The sequence below is a fragment of the Macaca nemestrina genome, chromosome 4 (genome assembly GCF_043159975.1).
Source record: "Macaca nemestrina isolate mMacNem1 chromosome 4, mMacNem.hap1, whole genome shotgun sequence".
In the NCBI taxonomy this organism is placed as follows: Eukaryota; Metazoa; Chordata; class Mammalia; order Primates; family Cercopithecidae; genus Macaca; species Macaca nemestrina.
This window is the reverse complement of record NC_092128.1, coordinates 87140206-87162372: the sequence shown is the minus strand read 5'-3', so window position 1 is coordinate 87162372 and position 22167 is coordinate 87140206. Positions and strand designations below refer to the sequence as shown.

Sequence of the window (22167 nt, the reverse complement as noted above, 5' to 3'; positions counted from 1 at the left end):
ATACACGTTTTTGTCACATCACACATGCTTTTAATCTCATCTCATGTCTTCTGTTACATTTGTCACATATAGCATGTATTCCCTCACATGTGCCACATGTCTTCAGTTACAGGCATGTTACACATGTCTTCCTTCATATGTATGTCACATGTTTTGTCACGTGTGTGTCATACATATGTATTCCATCATACATCACAGTTTTCTGTATGCACTCATTGACTGGTGGGTATCTGGGCTGGTTCCATATTTTTGCAGTTGTAAGTTGTGCTGCTACGTATGTGCATGTGCAAGTATCGTTTTCATATAATGACTTCTTTTTCTCAGACTAGATACCCAGTAGTGGGATAGCTGGATCGAATGTTAGTTTGACTTTGTTTTTTAAGGAATCTCCTCACCACACCGTTTTCCGTAGTGGTTATGCTACTTGACTTTCTCATTGGCAGTGTAGAAGCATTCTGTTTTTACCACATCCACACCAACATCTGTTTTTTTTGAGGTTTTGGGTTTGGTCATTCTTACAGGAGTAAGGTGTTATCACATTGTGGTTTTGATTTTCATTTCCCTGATCAGTTGGTAGATTTTTGAACTCTGTGTTTGGAAATGTGATATTAAGTAGGATTCACCATGGGTAACAATGACTTGTACTTGTCTATTGTGATCAATATACTTCTGGTCAGAGTTTATTCATGTGTGAGGGTAAGATAATGGTTTTTCCTGGTTTCTGCATGGGAATCACACAGTGTTTTTTTCCTGGCTTATTGGATACCGTAGCATTGTCTCCTAGAGAAACTTTGATACTGGTTTAAATTCTAGATCTAAAGAAGTTTTACTTGTGAGAAAGCAGTGAGTTCTGATTCGTGAAGAAATCCAGGTTTATTTCGACAAAGGGTAAATTGCCTGGAGCAAGGACTGACTTATTCTCTGGAGTGCTATGGGAATGAGGTGAAACTTGATCTATTTTTGATGCTAAAGAACTACTATGTGAAAAAGCTTTGCTTTGCTTTAATGATTTCAAATTACCCACTTCTGTGTTTATGCTCTACGAATTACCTTCAAAGGAAGTTGGGGAAAGGGTAGGTCAAAGACAGATGAGTGTATCTATGGTTTAACATTAAATAATGTTTAACATGCTAGTATATTCCCAATCATGTCATAATTAGGGTAAATGGTACTATTGAAATCTTAGGAATTTATAGGTAGCATGTAAAACAAAGGCCTCTCTATTCTTTTTTGCTGCATATCCACTTTTAGTGGTGTATTACAGTAATATGAATAGAGATTTTTCTAAGATACCTCTATTTCTATATTGGGCAAATTGTATCAGTTCAATTTGTTTGTCAGAAGGAGATTGGAAGTATTTTATGATTAAAAATGTTAAATATTCAATCTTATAATTCCCAACGATTAGCTTTGGAGATGCCGTTCTGCAAACACTGATTAAACCTTTCAATTAAGACAACTTGCCTAACTAAAATCAAAATTACATGGTTGGAGGATTTCTGTTGTACATTGTTGTAATTAGCTAGAATGTAGTTGCCTGAGGAGAAATGCATGTTAGTGCCTGCTGTATGGATGCATCATAGTATTATACAATAAAGCATACAGTAGAGGTGGGGTTTATTATTCCACATTTTATGATTTGTATCAATGATTTCCATGCAGTGACATGTGGAAATATGGTGATAGATTAGCTTGAGAGACAAGTAATCACTGAGGTTGGTGCTGAACTGTTAAGCTTCCATTCAGGGCCTATTACTAATATTTGAGGAGACATTTGTACTTGATAACTCGGGAATGATGCCTCCTACAACAAGCTTCCCAGGTAGCTGTGCCTTGCAGGCCACTAACCAGCTTGTTTATACTTGTCATAATTTTGATACTTTCAATTTCAGAAAACATCACAAAATTGAGGATTCATTGCATGTTCGTTTGTGAACAGAGGTCTCTTACATGAAGACAGCTGTGGAATATATGCCTTTTAACATTAGCATTTTCTGTATCTGTTTATAGCAGATGGCAAGGCAAGTGATGGAGTCAGCCAAGAAGTTATTTTCACTTGTGATCTGTTTTCATGGGCCTTTAGTTTAAGATGTCTGAAACTTTTTGTCACCTTGTGCTTTGATCTCTCTTCTTGTTGTATTACTTTCCCATCTGATATTCTGGCTTTCACAGACAAGAACCTAGTAATTTGTGGAATTTACCAATCCTGCCATAATTTTATCTGAAATATGGATGGTTTCTGCTCTTGAAGCTAGTTTTTGGTAATCAAGATGGGAACCCATGAATACACATGTTGAATTTTAAAAAACTACTGAAGAACTTTGGACACCTCTGTGTCTACTACTGGTATAATTAGATCATCACCAGTCACGTTGAAACTATCTGCTCCCAAGTCTTATCTAGTCCCCCCAATGAATAAACATTACCTAAACTTTGTTTTTCTCGTTTTCTTGCTTTTCTCTTTAGTTGTGTAACATCTTTTCCCAAAGAATGTTTTGGCGATGTTTATATGATTTTTAAACAGGCTTGGCATATATTTTGACAGCATAGTTACTTTGCACAGTATATTTGGGGAAATGTATTCATATAAGTCTATGCAGCTACAGTTTGTTCATAATCACTACTGTATATGCCATAATTCATTTTACAGATGATGGGCATTTGTTTTCTCATGTTTTTGCTGATGTAAACATTACTAGTATGGACATTATTATATATCTTGTGCCCATGTGCAGGATTTCTGTACAGTTCTGACATATGTTGGTTATCAGTTTTACTAGATGATGCCAAATTATTTTCCAAACTTGTCTTGAATTATACTCATCAGTAATGTATAACAAGTTCAAGTTGCCCTAGTCCTCACCACTACTTGATATAAGACTTTCCTCCAATCTATTTACTGGAAAATGCTTTCTCTTTGTGGTTTAAATTTAGCGTTTTGTTAATAGGTTGGGCATCTTGTTATATTTATGGGCTTTAAATATTATTGATATGCCCGTGTAAGAATTTACCCTATTTTTATTTTTAAGCTTTTGACTTCTAGGCGTTACATATTCTGGACGCTAATACTTTGGCCAGTGTATGCTGTATTTTATAACTATTTTCTTCCATCTGGAATAATTAAAGTCATAAGATGTTATAAATAAGCATTTTTTATCTTAATATACTTAAAATCACTAATGTCTTCATTAATGGTTTTTGTTTTTGCCTGGTTTAAGAATTTTTTTCTTCCACTGAAGTCATGAAGATATTCACCATTTAAAAAAAATGTGTTATAGTTTTGAATTTTACATTGCCGTCTCTTTCTGGAGTTTACAGATGGAGTAAGGATTGATTTCACTTTTGTCTTTTGCTACAAAGGTAACTCTTTGCCTAGCACCATTTGTTGAATAATTATCCCCTTCTCCACTGACCTGCACTGCCACTTCTGTCATATATTGAATTTCTATGTAAGCATGGGTCTGTTGGGACTCTCTTCCATGCTGTCGGTCTGTTTTTGTACCCTGTCTTAGTCACTATTGAGACAGCTCTCTAATAACTTTTCATACTGCTAGATCAAGTCCCTTTCCCTATTGTTCTTAAGTATGCTTCTTAAACCACTTCTGTTGTTTAATTTTCTTATATTAATATTGCTGTGTATATATGCATTCTAAACTATTAGGTAATTTTTAATGTTTCCTAGGAAGTAGTTTGTTCAATCACTTATCTATCCAGCAAGTATTTGAGAACCACTTCAGGAAGTCAGAGGCTCCCACCTTGATCTGGAACTCAGGACTCTCCACCCCCAATATTTTGCATTACTGTGTCTTATAGTTGTTGCTTTGCTAATCTGTCGTGTTCATGAGACTTTAAGATCCTTGACAAGAGCAATTCTATCTTATTTGTTGAAATCCTTAAAACAGGATTCTTTCTTTATACATAGTACAAAAAAAGTGGTCAAGAAATGTTTAAAAGAAGTACAAGAATACTTTTTAGAGAAAAGATGGAGTAATTAAGAGATTCTTACTTGGAGTATCCAGGTGGAAAGAGAATATTGTGAGCCTGTCTGCTTTTCACTGTTTTTTGGGTAGGGGAGGAGGCTGGGTATATGAGAGGGTGTTCAAGTTTTTATTTAAACTACATAATTCTTTAAAAGTTATAAAAATGAGTGAATATAGTATTGAGAAACTATTAGGAAGTTTTCATACTAGGAACTGAGATTAAAATATCAAAAACAATTTTTTTTTTTTTTTTTTTTGAGACGGAGTCTCGCTCTGTCACCCAGGCTGGAGTGCAGTGGCGCGATCTCGGCTCACTGCAAGCTCCGCCTCCCGGGTTCACGCCATTCTCCTGCCTCAGCCTCCCGAGTAGCTGGGACTACAGGCGCCCGCCACCACGCCCGGCTAATTTTTTGTATTTTTAGTAGAGACGGGGTTTCACCGTGGTCTCGATCTCCTGACCTTGTGATCCGCCCGCCTCGGCCTCCCAAAGTGCTGGGATTACAGGCGTGAGCCACCGCGCCCGGCCTAAAAACAATTTATTAATGGCTTATGTTCATCAAGTGACTGAAATGAGGGAAATGAGTTCATAGTGTATTTGTAGCACTTTAGCATCTAATAACTGGTCTCTGGAAGGACTGCATCTACCCTCTCCCTCTCACCGAAACTGAACCCTTTCAGAGCAAGGATTGCATTTTGCGCATTACTCATTATGCGGAGCATAGTGCTTAGAATATAGTTGTCAAGCTCTTTCAGATAATGTAAATCTATCATATGAACTAGATAACTGTGTGAAAGTAGGGCAAAAATATGAAGAATCTAAGGCTACTGTTTGCCCATGCGCTCTACTGAGATGGATGTTTTCTGCATGGGTGATGATATATTGTGGATTTTTCTGGATGATTTCACAATATTCTGCCATTTTGTCAGGCTGACATTTCTATTTTGGTTTTGGAAACCGCCACCACATAACTATTACTCTGTAGGGGTATGACTATTGAGACAACTTAGTGTGAATTGTTGGATTGGAAGTTTTGACATGTGGAGGCTTTCCTCATAAAATATTATAGTACTACAGCTGGAGGGGCCTGAAATAAAATACCTGGTCAAAATTTTTCATTTCATAGAAAAGAATATTAATTAAGCAGAGATGAACTTGTTCCAAATAACACAGCTATTAAGTGGCATGAATGAGACTTGCATTATTGTTCATACACTACAAATACAGGGTGCTTCTATCAAGCAAGATAGGTGTCTTAGTGAGGGAATGGAATTTGGTTTGACCTCATCTTGAAACTTCTTCAGATGCTGCTGCTGTGTAAAATATCGTGAAGACATATGTGTATTACCAAGTGACACTTTGACTTCTTTGTGTGACCTGATCAGTATCTCTAAGACCTACAACACTGATTCACTGTTTACTGAGTGCATGCTATGTATGAGGCACTTTTCTAGGTGCTGGAGAGACAGCAGCCATGGAGTACACATTCTAGGGCACTGCCGTCCAGTAAAACATTCTGCAATGATGGAAATAGTCTAACTCCACTATCTAGTACTTAAGCTACTAGTCACATGTGGCTATTGAGTACTTAAAATGCTCCTAGTGGAAATGAGGAACTGAATTTTTTAACATTATTTACGTTGAATTAAATAGAAGGAACTTGACTAGTTATTTGAGATGGAAAGCTCTTGGAAGATTTTGAACAGAAGAGAGACATGATATAACTCGTCATGAACAGGTTTGTTCTATTGCTTTGTGAAGAATAGGCTGTGGAAGGACAAGAGTGAAGGAGATACCAATTGGGAGGCTCTTGGAGTAATCTCAGAGGGAGGATGGGTGGCTTAGACACGGATAGTGGAGACAGTGAGAAGTGGCAGATCTGGAATACTTTTAAGCTGACAGGGACTGGATTACTGATGGACTGAATTATGAGAGTCGGGGAGAAATCAAGGACAGCATTCAAGATTTTGGGCAAGAATAACTAGAAGAATAGAGTTAATGTTTGCATAGATGACCGTCTATAGGAGCAGGTTTGGAGGCTGTGGAGTGGGTAAAACTAAAACTTTGAGTTCAATTTGTTGCAGTTGAGGTATGCATTTTGAACTAAGTGGAAATGTTAAACAGACATTTGGAAGTGCAAATCCAGAATTCAAAAGAACTCTGGGCTGGATTATAGGTTTGGAAGTTTTCATGTAGATGGTGTTTAAAGTCATGGGACTTCATGTGGTCATTAATAGAATGAGTGTAGATAGTGTTACATAAAATTTATAGGAGGCCATTGACTTGCACTAGGCTCCTGGACTAAGCCTAACAGACCAAACCAATAGAGAGTTTAACTACAATAGTTGAGCATTAGTTAATTGCAGGAGGACCTGCAACCAATTAAGCTGTAACCTATTAAGTCATCTTTACACAGCACTTCCATTTCCTGTAAATGCTGTCAGATTATGTTATTGGAGTTCTCCAAAACTGCTCCAGTTTGGAGGGCTGTGCGATTCACAAGTCATTTTTGTTTTGCTGGTTTTGTTTGCTCAAGCTCGATTGAGCAAACTTGTCTAAGTTTTTTTACCATTTAACAATAGAGAAGTGTGAGGATGCAGCTCTGGAATATTTTACCATTTACAGTCTGAGAAAGTAAGGACCTAGGAGTTAGTGTGGGCAGATGAGAGGGTGTGGTTGAGAATGATTTCTGAAAACTAAGTGAACAAACACTCAAGAAGACTAAGAACTATTAATTGGATTTGGCAATGTGGGGGTCATTGGTGACATTCGTTAAATGTATTTTTGTGGTGGTATGGCGATAACGACCTGATTGACATAGATTCTAGAAAGCACAGGAAGACAGAAATTGGAGATGTGCTCTTATACAGATAATTCAGAGTTGGGCTTTATACCTGTGTGAAGAAACTTGTTATTAGCTGGAAGAAGATATATATTAAAAGAATTGATTTAATGATGGCAGAAGTTATGGCATACTTGTATATTAATAAGCATAATTAAATGGAAGACTGGAAATTGAGGAGGCAGGACAGAAAGAATACTAAATGTGGAGAAGTATTTGAGAGGGAATGGGTAAAAATAGCTAAGTAGAGACATTGGCCATTAGAAGCCAATTTTTTTTTGGAGTTTTTGTAGTAACTTTTGAACGTCTTCATTAAATTTACTCTTAAGTGGTCTTCTCAATGCTTTTGTGAGTGAATTTTTTTAAATTTCATTTTTGGGTTGTTGTATTTCTGTATACTAGCAATAAACTGATTTTTTTTTTTTTTTTTGGTATACTAAGCTTGTTCTCTGTATCCTTGCTGACAACTTGCTTCTTCTAATAGTTAGAAGACACTTCATTGGTATCTTGTATATAAGGATCATGCTATCTGCAAATAGAGATAGCTTTACTTCTTTTGGATAACTTATTACATTTTCTTGCCTAATTATCCTAGCTAGGACTCCCATTACAATGTTTACTGGATATGGCAAAGGTGGATTTCCTTGCTTACTCTTGATCATAAAGGGAAAACACTCAATATTTTACCAGTAAGCATGATCTTAACTGTGGATTTTTCACAGACACTCTTTTTCAGGTTGAACAAGATCTCTTCTATTTATAATTTTTGTGCTTTTCTCACAAAGGGGTGCTAGATTTTGTCAGATGAGTACTATGCACCTGTTGACATATTCATGTGTTTGTCCTTTATTCTATTAACATGGTGTATTACATTGACTATATATTTTTTTGATACGTTGAACCAACCTGGTATCCTGGGATAAATCCCACTTGGTCATGGTGTATAATGCTTTTTTATATGTTGCTGAATTGGGTTTGTAAGTATCTTGTTGAGAATTTCTGCATCTGTTTTTGCATTGTTTACAAACCAATATCCCTAATTGGCTTTCTTTTCTTGTGCTGTCTTTGTTTTTGGTATTAGGATAACACTGGTCTTACAGAATGAGTTGGGAAGCATTCTCTATTTTTTTGGAAAAGTTTGAAGAATTAGTATTAACTGTTCTTTAAATTTTTGGCACAACCAGTGGAGCCTTCCGGATCTTGGCTTTTCTTTGTGAAAAGTTTCTAAATTACTAATTCAATTTCCTTTTTATAGGTCTATTCAGACTTTCTATTATCAAGTTAATTTTGGCTAATTGTCTTTCTAGGAATTTGTTAATTTTATCACTTTTCTAATTTGTTGGAATATAGTTTGTGGTTTGTATTCCTTTTTATTTCTCTGAGGTTGATAGAAATGTCACTACTTTCCGATTTTACTAATTTGCATTTTTTTCGTTCAAAGGTTGTGAACTGTTTTTGTTGGTTTGAGATGGAGTCTTGCTCTGTTGTCCAGGCTGGAGTGCAGTGGCGCCATCTCGGCTCACTGCATCCGCTGCCTCTTGGGTTCTAGTGCTTCCCTTGCCTCACCCTCCTGTGTAACTGGGATTACAACCATGCACCACCATGCCTGCCTAATTTTTTGTATTTTTTAATAGAGATAGGATTTTACCATATTGGCTAGGCTGGTCTCAAACTCCTGACCTCAAGTTACCCACCTTCCTTGGCCTTCCAAAGTGCTGGGATTACAGGCATGAGCCACCGTGCCCAGCCGCAACTGTTATTTTATAAAAGAACCATATTTGGCCTTTATTCTTTTTCTTTTCTCTAATTTATTTCTTTGTTTACTCTTTGTCTGTTCTAATTTTATTTCTTTTTCCCCCGTTGTCTTAAGGTGAAAAATTACACTTGTCTAGAATCTTTTTATATAGGCATTCACAGTTACACTTTTTCTCAAAGGGCTACTTTAACTGTATCCCATAAATTTTCATATTGTTTGTGTTTTCATTGAAAAGTATTTTCAAGTTTGCTACTGGTTTCTTTGATTAATTAATTTTTTTTTTTTTTTAGTATCGTTCATTTTCCACATACTTTAAATTCCCAACTTTGACTAGGCATGGTTGCTCATGCCAGCAGTTGGGTACCTCAAGGCAGGCAGATTGCTTGAACCCAGAAGTTTGAGACCAGCCTGAGCAACATGGTGAAACCCTGTCTCTATCAAATATTAGCTAGGTGGGGTGGCACATGCCTGTAATCCCCGCTACATGGGAGGCTGAGACTGGCAGGTTGCTTGAGCCCAGGAAGCTGAAGCAGTAGTGAGCGGTGATTGTGCCACTGTACTCCAGCCTAGGGGGACAGAGTAAGACCCTGCCTCCCCCACCGCCAAAGAAAGAAAAGAATAAATAAGTTTCCAACTTTGTGTCTAATTTTATTCTTTTCTAAGAGACTATACTTGGTATGATTTTGATCCTCTTAAAACTTGTTTTATGATGCAGCATATGGTCTGTTCTAGAGAATGCTCCATGTGCACTTGAAATAGGTATTCTGCTGTTGTTGGGTGGTATGTTCAATAGATGTCTGTTAGGCTTATTTGGTTTATAGTATTTTTCAAGTCTTTTGTTTCCATATTGATCTGCCTAGTTCCAGCCGCGATCGAAAGTAGAATATTGATGTTTGTAACTATTGTTGGATTGTTTATGTCTTCAGCTTTGTTCGCTTTTGCTTGTATTTTGGACATCTTTTAAATGCAACCTATTTGTGTCTTTGAATCATAGTTGTCTCTTGTAGACAGTTTGACAATTGTTGCCTTTTGATCCATTCATTTTAATATATAATTAGATTTGTCTGCTAGCTTTTTTCATATGTCTCTTATTGCTTTCTTTTGTAGTAAGTGAATATTTTTACTGTAATACTTTAATTCCTTTATATTCTCTAATTTTTTTAAGTTAGTGGTTGCTCTGGGGCCTACAGTATAAATGCAAACATTTATTTGCTTCAGAATGTACTACCTTAATTCCAGTGAGATATTTAAAAATTACATGGCTCTACTATTTTCCTTTTTTATACTGTTATTATGCATATTATATCTATGTAAGAAACCCAACAATCCATTTTATTTTTTGCCATTGAAAGTAATGGTAAAAACTCCAATTACTTTTGCACCAACCTAATAATTATTAGTTTATATTTTGCTGTCTATAGAAGATGAAAGGTGAGCAAGTATGTGTGTGTGTGTGTGTGTGTGTGTATATGTGTGTGTGTGTATGTACTTTTTAAAATTTTAAATTAAAACAAATTTTTTGAGACAGTCTGTATTGACCAGGCTGGAGTGCAGTGGCATGATCTCAGCTCACTGTAACCTCTGCTTCCTGGGTTCAAGTGATTCTCCTGCCTCACCCTTCCAAGTAGCTGGGACTACAGGCATTCACCACCACACCCTGCTAATTTTTGTATTTTTAGTAGAGTCAGGGATTCCCCACGTTGGCCAGACTAGTCTCAAACTCCTTACTTGAAGTGATTTGCCCGCCTCTCCCTCCCAGAGTGCTGGGATTACAGGTGTGAGCCACTGTACCCCGCTGCAAGTATGTATTTATAGAGTTTGTTGTATTAACTTCCTTGCCTGTCATTTTTAATTAATTTGTTACTGTGGGTACAAGTTGCCATTTGGTATCATTTCCTTAATCCAGTACACCTTTATTCCTATCCACCTCCTTTTTGCTGTTTTCATCAAATATACACCGTTCAATATGTTATAGATTAATCAGTTAACTATGTATCTATTGTTTAATATAATTTATACAGACAGGAGGCAAGGAAATATTGGGTAGAAGAAGGCTGTTCCCTGGCAAAGGCCCCATCCTCAAGCCTGGAAACTCATGGTCCTAAATGGGAATAGACTTTCCTGTTTTCACACCCAAATGTTGCCTTTTGCCCTGCCACACCCTCCCTATCCTGTACCCACATAAGCCCAAAACCCCAGGCTCCATGAGAAGAAGAGCAGACAGACAGAAGAGCAGCAGAATGGCAGAATGGTGCAGCAGAGAAGGAGAGAAGAGAAAGAGCATCTGAACTTTGAGAGGAGTTCAGCTGGGGATGGCGGGAGAGAAGATTGACTGCTGGATGGCCAAACTCCAGGGGAAGATCATCTTCCCACCCCATCCCCCTTTTAGCTTCCCATCCATCCTACTGAGAGCCACCTCCACCACTCAATAAAACCCCCACGCGCACCATCCTTCAAGTTCATGTTTGATCTAATTCTTCCTGGACGCTGGACAAGTACCTGGATACCAGGAGGGCACCGAGCTGGTTAACACTTAAGCTGTCTGTGGACAACAGAGCTAAAGGAGCATTGTAACATGAATGCCCACTGGGGCTTTGGGAGTCATGGGTACCCACCCCTAGATGCTACTGTGGGGCTGAAGCCCAAAAGCACTTGCTTTGGCTATTGCACCTGCCCATCTGGGTGCTCCACATCCCATAAGGGGTTTGAGTGTGTGGCAGCCAAACAGATGAGCCACACCCCTGTTTCAGGTCCTGTGAGGGGGTCAGGGAACTCTCACGTTCCATAATTGCTTTTAAAACCAGTATATAAAGAAAAATCTTTTATACTTTTATATAATGTCTTTTATACTTACATTATCTTTACTGGTACACTTTGTTTTTTAATGTGAATTAGAATTGCTGTCTCGGGTTGATTTCCTTCAGGCTGAATATTTGTTGCTATTTTTTTCTAAGATGAATCTGTTAGCAAAGAATTCTGTGTTTCTGTGGAAGTGTTTTCATTTTGCTTTCATGTGTGAAATACTGGTTTTGCTGGATATGAGATATTTTTACTTCTAGTGGCTATTACCCCACTGCCTTCTAACTTTATTGTTTCTGATAAGTCGCTTGTTAATATTGATGTTCTCTTACTAATCATTTTTCTCGAGTGACTTTCAAGATTTTTTCCTTGACTTTGGTTTTCAGCACTTTCACTATGATGTGTCTAGATGTAGATTTTTTTCTGATTTTTCTACTTTGGAGTTCATTGAGCTTCTTGACGAGGAATTTTTCCTTTATTTTGGGAGGTTACCAGTCACTTCCTTGCATTTTTTTTTTTTTCTGCTTCTTTCTCGTCTTTCCTTTTGGTACTCCCAATACAAAATTGTTGTGTACTTAATGGTGTCCTTTATTCTGAGGCTCTGTTCATTTATCTTCATCCTTTTTTCTCTGTTGTTTGGATTGTATTACCTCTATTGATCTAAGTGTAAGTTCATTGATTCCTCTCCAGTCCAAGCTTGTCACTGAGCTCCTTTATAAATGTTCATTATAGTTATACTTTTCAATTCCAGAATTTCTGTATTTTTAAACTGCTTAACATTAGTGATATTATCATACCTTGCCTTACTACTTTTGAGTGTAATTTCCTCTAGTTCTTTGAACATATTTATAGTAGCTGACTCTGATTTGAGGTCTTTATCTGCTAAGTTTGATATATGGGCAGGGCCTTCTCAGGCAGTTCCTCTTGCCTGCCCTTCCCCTCCCACCCTATCTTTGGAGGCTATCACTTTCCTATTTGGATGCATGACTTGTTTGCCTATTTGTTTATGACTTGGCTGGCCTATTTTAGTGATGTCTTTTACTTGCACAGGGAAAAGCTTCTGATGTTGCTTTTTCAGAGGGTGGACACTTGAGTATTATATAGTCATCCTGGAATGATAGTGGTTTCAGTGGGGGCTCTCTTTGACTGTCTCCTTCCCTGATCTCTATTATATTGTCTGCCTTTGATATCTCACCTAGCTGTTAAGCTTCACTCATTGTGTGCTAATGCTCACCCTTATTTTTGATAATGCCTTGGGCATATATCCCTTGTAGTTTCAGTTAAATTCTAGCCCCTTTGCAGGGGTAGTTTTTGAGGCCAGTATTGGAGGTTTGTTCCTAATCCCAGGAGAGCTTTTGTTAGCTGTGTTTTCCCCTGGCTTTCACTGGTAAACTGGCTGTCCGACAGTTTAGCTTTTTGCGTTCATGTATCTCCAGCATTCTTTTAATTGCTTACCATGATGATCTCTTTTGAGAGTACACTTAGGTTTGAATTTCCAAATAAAGCGAGTTCCCTTTGGGAGTGCTTCATAGCTCTCTACTCTCACATCCTTTGTCTTCTACTTGTGAAAAATCACCACATCACTGCTTTGAAACCGTGGCTGGGCACAGTGCACTCATTTTTTGGGAGTAAAATCGCTACTCTGACCTACACGGGGGCAGTACAAGACTCTAGTCTTTTATTTCCCCTGGTATGAAAATTACCATATGTGTGAACTGGAAGAAGACTGATCAGGGCCCCAATATTCTGGGGGCATGGGTGGGAACTATGTGAAAGAGGTGGGCCTCAACCTTGTGGGCCACACTTGCATAGATTTTAGCCTCTGTGCCATAGTGTTGAGGGGCATAGGAAATGCTGGCAGTCTGCCCTTCATACTGGGAACTTGGGGTGAGGAGGCCCTATCTTTTTAGCCATTACACTGAGCTGGCTGGGGGAAAGAAGAAGAAATTGGTCATGGCTCGAATACCACAGTCTGTTCTTACCAAAATTTAGTAGATTTTCTCGAATAAATGTTTCTTCATTTGCTGAATGTCCTTAGGACAATTTTCAGAGGCTTTTAATGGTTCTTAAAATAATTTTTGCTAGTTTCAACGATGAGAGAGTCTGCAGAGCCCCTTGCATTGGCATTTTGGATGTCTCATGTTCTCTTAAGCATTTTTTAACTTCATGCCCTGGTATAGAATTCCAAAAATATACAGTTTCAGCAGAATCTTTTCTCTTAAAGCAGCATACATGTTTGTGTGTACACGCATTTCCTTTTTGTCTTATCTTCTAGCCCTACTGATAGGTGTTGAGCTTGACCAGTTGACCTACCCTTCACCTACTTGGATACCGCTTTCTCTTTGTCACCCTGTGTCCTCATTTTTGCTTTTATGGTTAGGTTCCAAATTTCTACTTGAGGCACTGGAAGGGGTGACACATTTTATAAACTGTCTATTTGGCTCATACATTCACTTTGATTTTCAGCCAATTCCTTGGCTTTTGCAAACCAGTGTGTGGACTATCTATCTTATTCAGATGTTGGTCTCATCAAGAAGACACTTGTTTTATTTGTGCACTAATTTCATATGCTGCAATCCCCATGTAGCAATTGTGTGGAAGAAAGGATGTTTTGGAGATCATATAAGGTTTGGTTAACTGCCCACCATTGAACTGTGTTTTAAAGCAGTTTCACTAAGGCAGTTGTTTTGGTAATGGCCTTCAAAACTGTATTACAATGAGACTCCATTAAAGATAAAGGGAAAAATTGTCAGACATGAAATGTCTCTTCTAAAGTTCAGATGCAACTATTAATAAGACAGCTTTCATCATAGCAATTGAAGTCAGTGGGTATTGCCTGAGGAAGCATTGCATGGAGACTGTGTTTGAAAGGAACTGTTTTTCCTCATGAATTAAAGCAAGACACAAATTAGAGCAACCCACATTGTTTGGATTGTTGAGTCTCATCTAGGGGATCTTGAAGAACTTGTTTATTTCCTTACGTATCTAATATGTAAATCTCCTGAGGGTATATTAATATTCATTTGCAATCCATATCAATTATTTCATGATAGTCTTTCTCTGCCTCCTTCATCTTCAGAGAATACCCAGTTGGATCTTAGCATCTTTTTTTTAAGTGTTGACCTCAATGGCCTGTGATCAGAAGGATTTTGAACCTATAATGAAGAAAAATTTCACCTTAATGTATGCAACTGTAATACTATAAAATTGATTTTTTTTAATCTGAAATAACCATTTGTGAACCAATCACACTTATTCAGATGTTTTCTTAGGGTAACTTGTTGAAGGTATGAATAAGATCTATCAAAAGTGAGATACTGAATTCAGAACTTCACTTTAAAATAGCTTGTAGGTGAAATAATATATTCTTTGCCTGTTTGTTCTTTAGGCAGCAGGAGCCATTCGACCTCTTGTATCTACTGTCATCAGTCCATCTGCTGATGGTTGCTTAGACCACTCGCTAGAACGTGCCAGACACAGAGCAAGTGAAATGCCCCAAGCTTTTCTATTTGATGTGATTTATGAAGCATATCAGCAGGTAAGAATTCGGGCTTTTTGAATAAGCTGCTGTTATGTTGGGTTCCCCAAACAACCTCCATATTTGGAAAATTTCCAGAACTTATGGGACTGAGCGTATAGTTATACTCAAGGCTAAGACTTATTACAATGAAGTATTAAGGTTATACAGCTGGATCAGAAGAGAGACACACAGGCAGAATCTTTAGGAATCCATTTGCAGGCTTCTAGATGCTCTCTTCCCTCCCTCTCCTGAAGGATCATGCAAAGCACACTTTCTTTCCAGCAATGAAAATGCAGCAAATTGACATTTATGCTCTCCTGTTGGAGACACAGTGCCCAGGGTGTTGGATTGGTCATGTGGATATCCTCTGCTTGGCACATACAAAAATTCCAGATTTCGAGAAGGAAAGTTGGTGTTCAGCATAAATCATATTGTTGATACCTACAGTCTAGGCAGGCACAGTGGCTTGCCCTTATCAGTTAATTCTCAGATGCTGGCTGAGGGCCTGTCTTATAAGCCAGTCTTTTTAAGAACAGCAGTTTCAGATGTACTATGGTAAGTTATCTATACAGCTCCTTAGACATTTTGTTAATTAAAATTTTAGTTAAAAGTAAGTAACTTAAAAATCAAGTATTTTCATTAATATTACTGGATTGCTTCTGGTTTTCGTGTTTTGGAAATACTGCTGTACTTACATAATTTTACTGTCATTTGTTTGATTTGAGTAAATAGTTATTGAATATCAGATATTGAGCTTGTCAGAAACTTTGCAATGAGATAAGTTTGAGTAACTAATCTAGTGCTTTAGTCAACTTGCTATAGGAGGTGAGGAAGAATTAGGTAAGAGGATAGAAGAGTGGCCATAAGGATTAGAGGGTAGTATCCCAGAAACTTAATGAAGAGAGTACTTTCTGATTGTGCTGAATCAGATGCAAGCTGATCCATGGTCATCGCAGAATGTGGCAAAATAAAAGGAGGTGTGCAGTTTTAGGTTATAGCTAACTCTTCCTCTTCAAATGGTGCTGGAAGGTCACAGATGTCTATACTGTTAAATGTTGCCTAGGATTTCTAAAAAGTGAGACTGAGAACTGTACATAAACATTTGCAATGTGAGATTACCAGTGTTTGATGGGCGTGGTGGATATGAAAATCTTGTTGGAATTGATCTAAGAATAGAAGGGCTGATTTTTGGAGGAACTTTTATACATATTGAGTAGAGAAATGGGAGGAGGTAGCTGAATAGTTATAGATTAAGACTGACTTTTTTTTTCAGATGGATGATAAAATAGCACGTTGTTATGCTGATGAGGGTGATTCCGCAGTGAGAAGACAGTAGTAAAGTGAGAGTAGATGGGACCTACTACATTAGTGGTATTGAAGTTGACCTTGGCTGGGAATATGGGTAGTTTATCCATAGGGACAGGAGGAAAGAGTAGGTGAAGACAGATGCAGATAGACTGGTAGATGTGATGAGAGGACTTGGAATTTGTCCCTTTTGAGGAATGAATGCAGAAAATACGTAATAGTGTTGACCATTTGGGAACTGAGCAGTGCATTAGGGTTCTCCAGAGGAACAGAACTAACAGGATATACGTATATATGGAAAAGAATTTATTAGGGAGAATTGGCTCACATAGTTACAAGGTGAGGTCCCACAATAGGCCATCTGCAAGCTGGGGAAGAAAGAAGCTAGTAGTGGTTCAATTAGAGTCCAAAAGCTTCAAAAGTAGAGATGCTGAGAGTGCAGCCTTCAAAGGCTGAAAAGCCTGTTGTCTGATGTCCAAGGGCAGAAGGAACAGGAGTAAGCATCCAGCACAGGAGAAAGATGATGGCCAGAAGACTCAGCAGGCCAGCTTATCCCACCTTCTTTTGCCTGCTTTGTTCTAGCTGTGCTGGCAACCAATTGAATGGCCCCACCCACATTGAGGGTAGGTTTTCCTCTCCCAGTCCACTGACTCAAATGTAACTCCCTTCTGGTAACACCCTCACAAAGACACCCAAAAACAATACCAGCTATCCAGGCATCCTTTAATCAAGTTAATACCTAATATTAACCATCACAAACAGATATCTGGCAATTGTAACCAAGGTGTCATATGAAGTTGAGTCAGTTAGAAGATACCCATTTCAAGCTGGTCCGTGGTCACTGTAGAATGTGGTAAAATAAAAGGTGTGCAGTTTTAGGTTATAGATACTTCTTCCTCTTCAAATGGTGCTAGAAGGTCACGGGTGTCTAATTGCCATTCTATATGCTGACTGGCTGGATTGCTTCTTCTCCCTGTTTCTTCTGGCTTATCTCATTTGTCCCCTTATATATGCTCTAGCCATGTTCACTTTAGTTCTTCAAATACAAGATTCCCACTATCTGGAAGTTTACATCCCACCTTGCTACTTATTATTTAGTTATCCTATAATTATCATTTATTCAAGGAATTCTTTCCTGTCTGGCCACACCAGGTTGGGCTGACCCATTCTGTGTTCTTCTAGTGCCTGTTTTTCTTCTCTCCCCAGCATCAGACTGACAATTGAATAATTGCTTGAAGTCATTTGTGAAATGTCAGACTCCTCTGCTAGGCTGTGAGCCCTATGAAGGCAGGGATGGTACCTGTCTTGTTCTTAGCAATCTGCCTGGTATATTACTAATACCAAGTATATATATTCGTTCAAAGGAATGATCATAAAAGGCTGTGCATATATTTTTAAAATGGTCCACATACTTGCTCTTCCTCTGCCTAGACCACTCTTTACAGATCTAAAACTGCTTATTTCCATTCTGTTTTTTTTTTTTTTGAGATGGAGTTTCACTCTTGTTGCCCAGGCTAGACTGCAATGGCACAGTCTCGGCTCACTGCAACCTCTGCCTTCTGGGTTCAAGTAATTCTCCTGCCTCAGCCTCCCAGATAGCTGGGATTACAGGTGCCCGCCAACATGCCTAGCTAATTTTTTGTATTTTTAATAGAGATGAGTTTCACCATGATGGCCAGGCTGGTCTCAAACTCCTGACCTCAGGTGATCCACCTGCCTTGGCCTCCCAAAGTGTTGGGAGTACAGGCGTGAGTCACCACACTTGGCCTATTTCCACTCTTTATTGAGGTCTGTAGCAAACATCACCTTCTCAAAGAAGTCTTACCTGATAATCTTATAATCTTAAAGTAGCAGCATCTATCATGTATCCCTTTTTCTAGTATAAGAATCACTACTCCTGCCCACTTTTGTTTTCCATTTGGTTTGCATGCAATATGTTTTTCCACCTCTTCACCTTAAGTTTATTTCGGTAAGGCTCTTGAAGACAGCAGATACTTGGTTGGTTTTATCCATTCTGCCATTCTGTATCTTTTAATGGAGGATTTAGGCCATTTGTATTCAATGTTACTACTGAGATGTGAGGTACTGTTCTATTCATCATGTTAGCTCTTACCTAGGTACTTTTTTTCATTGTGTTGTTGTTTTATAGACCCTGTGAGGTTTATGTGGAGGAGGTTCCATTTTGATATATCAAGCTTTTGTTTCAAGATTTAGAACTCATTTAGCATTTCTTGTAGTGCTGGTTTGGTAGTAGCAAATTTTCTCAGCATTTGTTTGTCTGAAAAAGATTTTATCTTTCCTTCATTTATGAAGCTTAGTTTGGCTGAATAGAAAATTCTTGGCTGACAATTATTTTGTTTCAGGAGGCTAAAGATAGGACCCCAATCCCTCTGGCATGTAAGGTTTCTGCTGAGAAATCTGCTGTTACTCTGATAGGTTATTCTGCTGAGGTGCTGTAACGGCCTGTGTTGCTTGGCTACCAGCCAGGAGGTGGTGCTTCCAAGAGAGCAGCAGCTGTGGTATTAGCAGTGGGATTTGAGCTTGCCCTGAGTTGCCATGGGGAAGTATTCTGGCTTCTCAGGAGATGAGTGGGGCCATAAAGTTCCCAAAAGTTTGTTCTTTGTGTTAAGCTACCAAGGTGGGTGGAGAAATACCACCAGGTAGGGGCAGGGTTAGGTGGGTCTTAGCTCAGACTCTCCTTGGGTGGAGGCTGCCATGGCCACTGTAGGGAACAGGTGGTTCTCCAGCCACTGTGGTAGTGTTTCAGGGAGGAGTATAACTGCCTCTGTTGTGCAGAAGAGTTCACAAAGTGAGTAGGAAGTAGCAGGCAGCAGTAAGCCTTACCCAGCTCCCACATAATTGGTGAGGCCTGTGTTACTCCCATAGTGCCCTGCTAACAGCACCACATGTAGATCTGGGCAGCCTGCACACAGGACTCAAATCTGCCCCAGGCCATTAGATTCCCTGCAGAAATAGCAACCATGGCTTTCAGACCATGTCCCTCCCCATCTGCCCACAAGGCTGGGCACCCAGATCCTGCACTCCTATCTGTGGCACACTTCCAACTTACCCTTGGGTTCTGTTCAAGGGCGTTTATCCCCACTTGAGATTATATCACAGAATTCAGTTGGGAGCTTCTTTCACCCTGCAACCCCTCCCTGAGTTCATTGGCTAACTTCCCTGAGGGATGCTCTGAAATATAGTCAGAAATGGCTTCCCTTGGCTAGTGCTGGAGACTGGGAATGCCTGCAAGGGACTTCCTGCTATTGCTTCTACTTTTATATTTCACACCACTCCCTAAATCCAGTCCAGCTCCGGGTAGGGTTAAGGCCTTCTCCTGTGGTCTGGATTTTCACATTCCCCCATGGGGATGTATGATTGGAGGCAGGCTCTCCCCCTCTTACATCCTGGATGCTTAGAGTTTTTCACCTGTCTTCACAGAGTAGGCTGCAGCCTGCCACTTCTTTCAAAGGGTCTGTGGTTCTTTTGGTTTTTCCTGTTAAGTTCCTATTGTGGTTCTTGGGGAAAGAAAATCACAGTATAAATCTCTACTCCCTATTCTGTCCTTCCAGGTGGGCTAGTCACGCTAACACTGCCTGCTATCTGCCACCTTGGGGGCAAAAAAAAGATCATACTTTGTTCTGCTTTAGTTTGCTTCTTAGATATCACTACCTGATATATCTTTTTTGGTGTGTATCTTTCCTATTAAAACCTCAGTTCTGTGAGGACAGGGACTTTATCTTGTTTAGTCTCATCTCTAGCACCTAGAAGAGTTTATGGCATGGATTAGGTTCTTAAATATTGTTGGATGACTTTCATGTGTATACATATATGTAGACACATATTTTATATGTTAACACTAATGCCAGTTATATAAACAGATTTGGTGTGGATAATATATGTGCATATATTAAGTACATACACATTAATGAAGTCCCCTTAAAAAATCTTTAAGAAATTCATCTGAAAAATTTTTGGAAGTATGGGCAAAGATCTGTGTGTAAGGTTGGTGATTTGCAGCATTTTTATAAGTGTCATCATTTTTACTGAGTCTTTATTTCTAGAGATCAAGAAAATTGTGACATTTACTAATAGAAGCTTTAAAGGGTCATTAAACATTATTTTTGCAGAATTTGAGTATGACATTGTTCATGTTAGAATGTTACTGAGAAACTAATACATAAAGTTGTAATAACAACTATATAAAATGTGTATATTCCTGTTTGTAAGTGTAAGTGCACACACAAAATCAGAAAGGTTGATTGCACTTGTGAATACCAAAATGCTGCTAGTGCCAATGACTGATAATTTAAAAGTCAAAATCTATTGTATTTTACTTAAGATACATAAATTCGTATGTGTTTGTTTTTAAAGAATCTCGGACTTTTCCATGTAACTAGGTATTTGTCCAGTTTTCTTTTATTAATATTGGAGAAAACTATTTCATCCTTGAGAATTTTTAATAACACATTAGGAGTTTGCTAAAGGAGAATATTTCTAAAGAAAATAACAAAAGAATAATACAAATTCAATAGTGGAAACTATGCGATCTCCAGGAACATGAAGAAAAGCCCACGGATTGGTCCAGTGGATTCTTATTGAATCTTCAAATGTGAAATTCTTTTCTGTGCAGTTTGAGGAAAAATAATAAATTATTATACAAAGAAGCTTTTTAAAATCCATTTCCTGAGAAAATTGTTGTTGTGCGCACAGATGGTATTCTGAATTTTGTTGTTCAGAGACCTGGCCTTGATTCTAACACAAGTTTTTGGTACATAGAGAATTTTAGAAGGTAATTTGTTAATTAGGTTTGAATGAAAATTCATGAAAGATACAGCAGGATTCAGCCAGTGACAGAATGAGTCTCTGGGGTGTTAATTATGTACCTTTTGCTTTGATATCCTAGACTTGACTGTGGAGATATGTAATATGTAAGTGTTAATCTCATAAGGGAGATTGAGAAGCTGTATTTTTTAAATGCCTGTTTAACTTAATTGAAACAACCCCTCTCCCCATTTTTAAAGATTCCTGTTGCTTATCTGTGGGGAGCTGAATATAATAGCTGTAAAATTAAAGAAATATGACAGGAATTCCAATTCATAATTCATAGCCTGCCTGTACCCCACATGCGTTAGAATAAATAAGACTTGTACTGTCAACAAGTTTGGGCTTTAAGTACTGAGTTAACAGGGATAAGTGAAGAAGATGAAATTTTATGAAGTGTCTTTTCTTTATATCCACAAAGCATTACAACTCTCAGAAGTTTTATTTCCATTTTTACAGTGTAGTTCCCCATTTCTTCTCCTTTCCTGCCTTCCTCCCTGGCTGTTTTTGCTAGTTGTTTGGTTGCACCTGGATTGGATTTGCAGATAAGGAAGAACCTCAGGGGAAACCTCATGTCACACTGGGTTTTTGGATAAGGGGCACAGTGGGCACAGGGAGCAAGAGGTACAGTAGAAAGATAAGAGGGCATAAGTTTTTTTTTTGTTTTTTGTTTTTTTAAATGGAGATTTGAGGAAAGGGGCAAGGAATGAAAAGCTCTCAGGAGGGTGAGTGAAAGAACATACGAAGAAAAATGATTTATAAAGCGAGATGAATAGGGATTTAAAGATGAAGCTTTGAGTCAGAAAGAGCTGACTTGTTACTTTAGTGAAAGTATTTGCAAACCATCGTTTCTTATACAAGTCAGTTGCAAACCACAGTAGCAAAGTGGCACATCTCAGTTATTAATGAAAACAAGATCTATATATTTATGGTATTTCATCAGAGAAAGTAAATTGACAATCTTGATGATGGATTTGGAAAGCATTTAACTCTTCAAGGTCACGCGTCTTCCTACTTGTCATATTTCCCATGTTTTTTTTTTTTTTTCCTCCCTCTTGCCTTTTATTTTTACTTCTGTCAATTATTCTACTAGGTAGGTTCATATAGTCATGTCATTTTCTTTGGTTCCATTTTGGAAAAATT

General features: G+C 38.3%; 1 protein-coding gene across 6 annotated transcripts in view; it reads left to right on the top strand.

Moving 5' to 3' along the window:
- Positions 1-22167, top strand: part of CRPPA (CDP-L-ribitol pyrophosphorylase A) — a 333853-nt gene that overhangs the window by 24145 nt on the left and 287541 nt on the right. For all 6 annotated transcript variants that reach the window (XM_011731042.3, XM_071094909.1, XM_071094910.1 and 3 more), the window contains exon 3: positions 14764-14913. In XM_011731042.3, coding sequence (XP_011729344.2) covers positions 14764-14913 — 150 coding nt within the window. The remainder of the gene's footprint in view (positions 1-14763; positions 14914-22167) is intronic.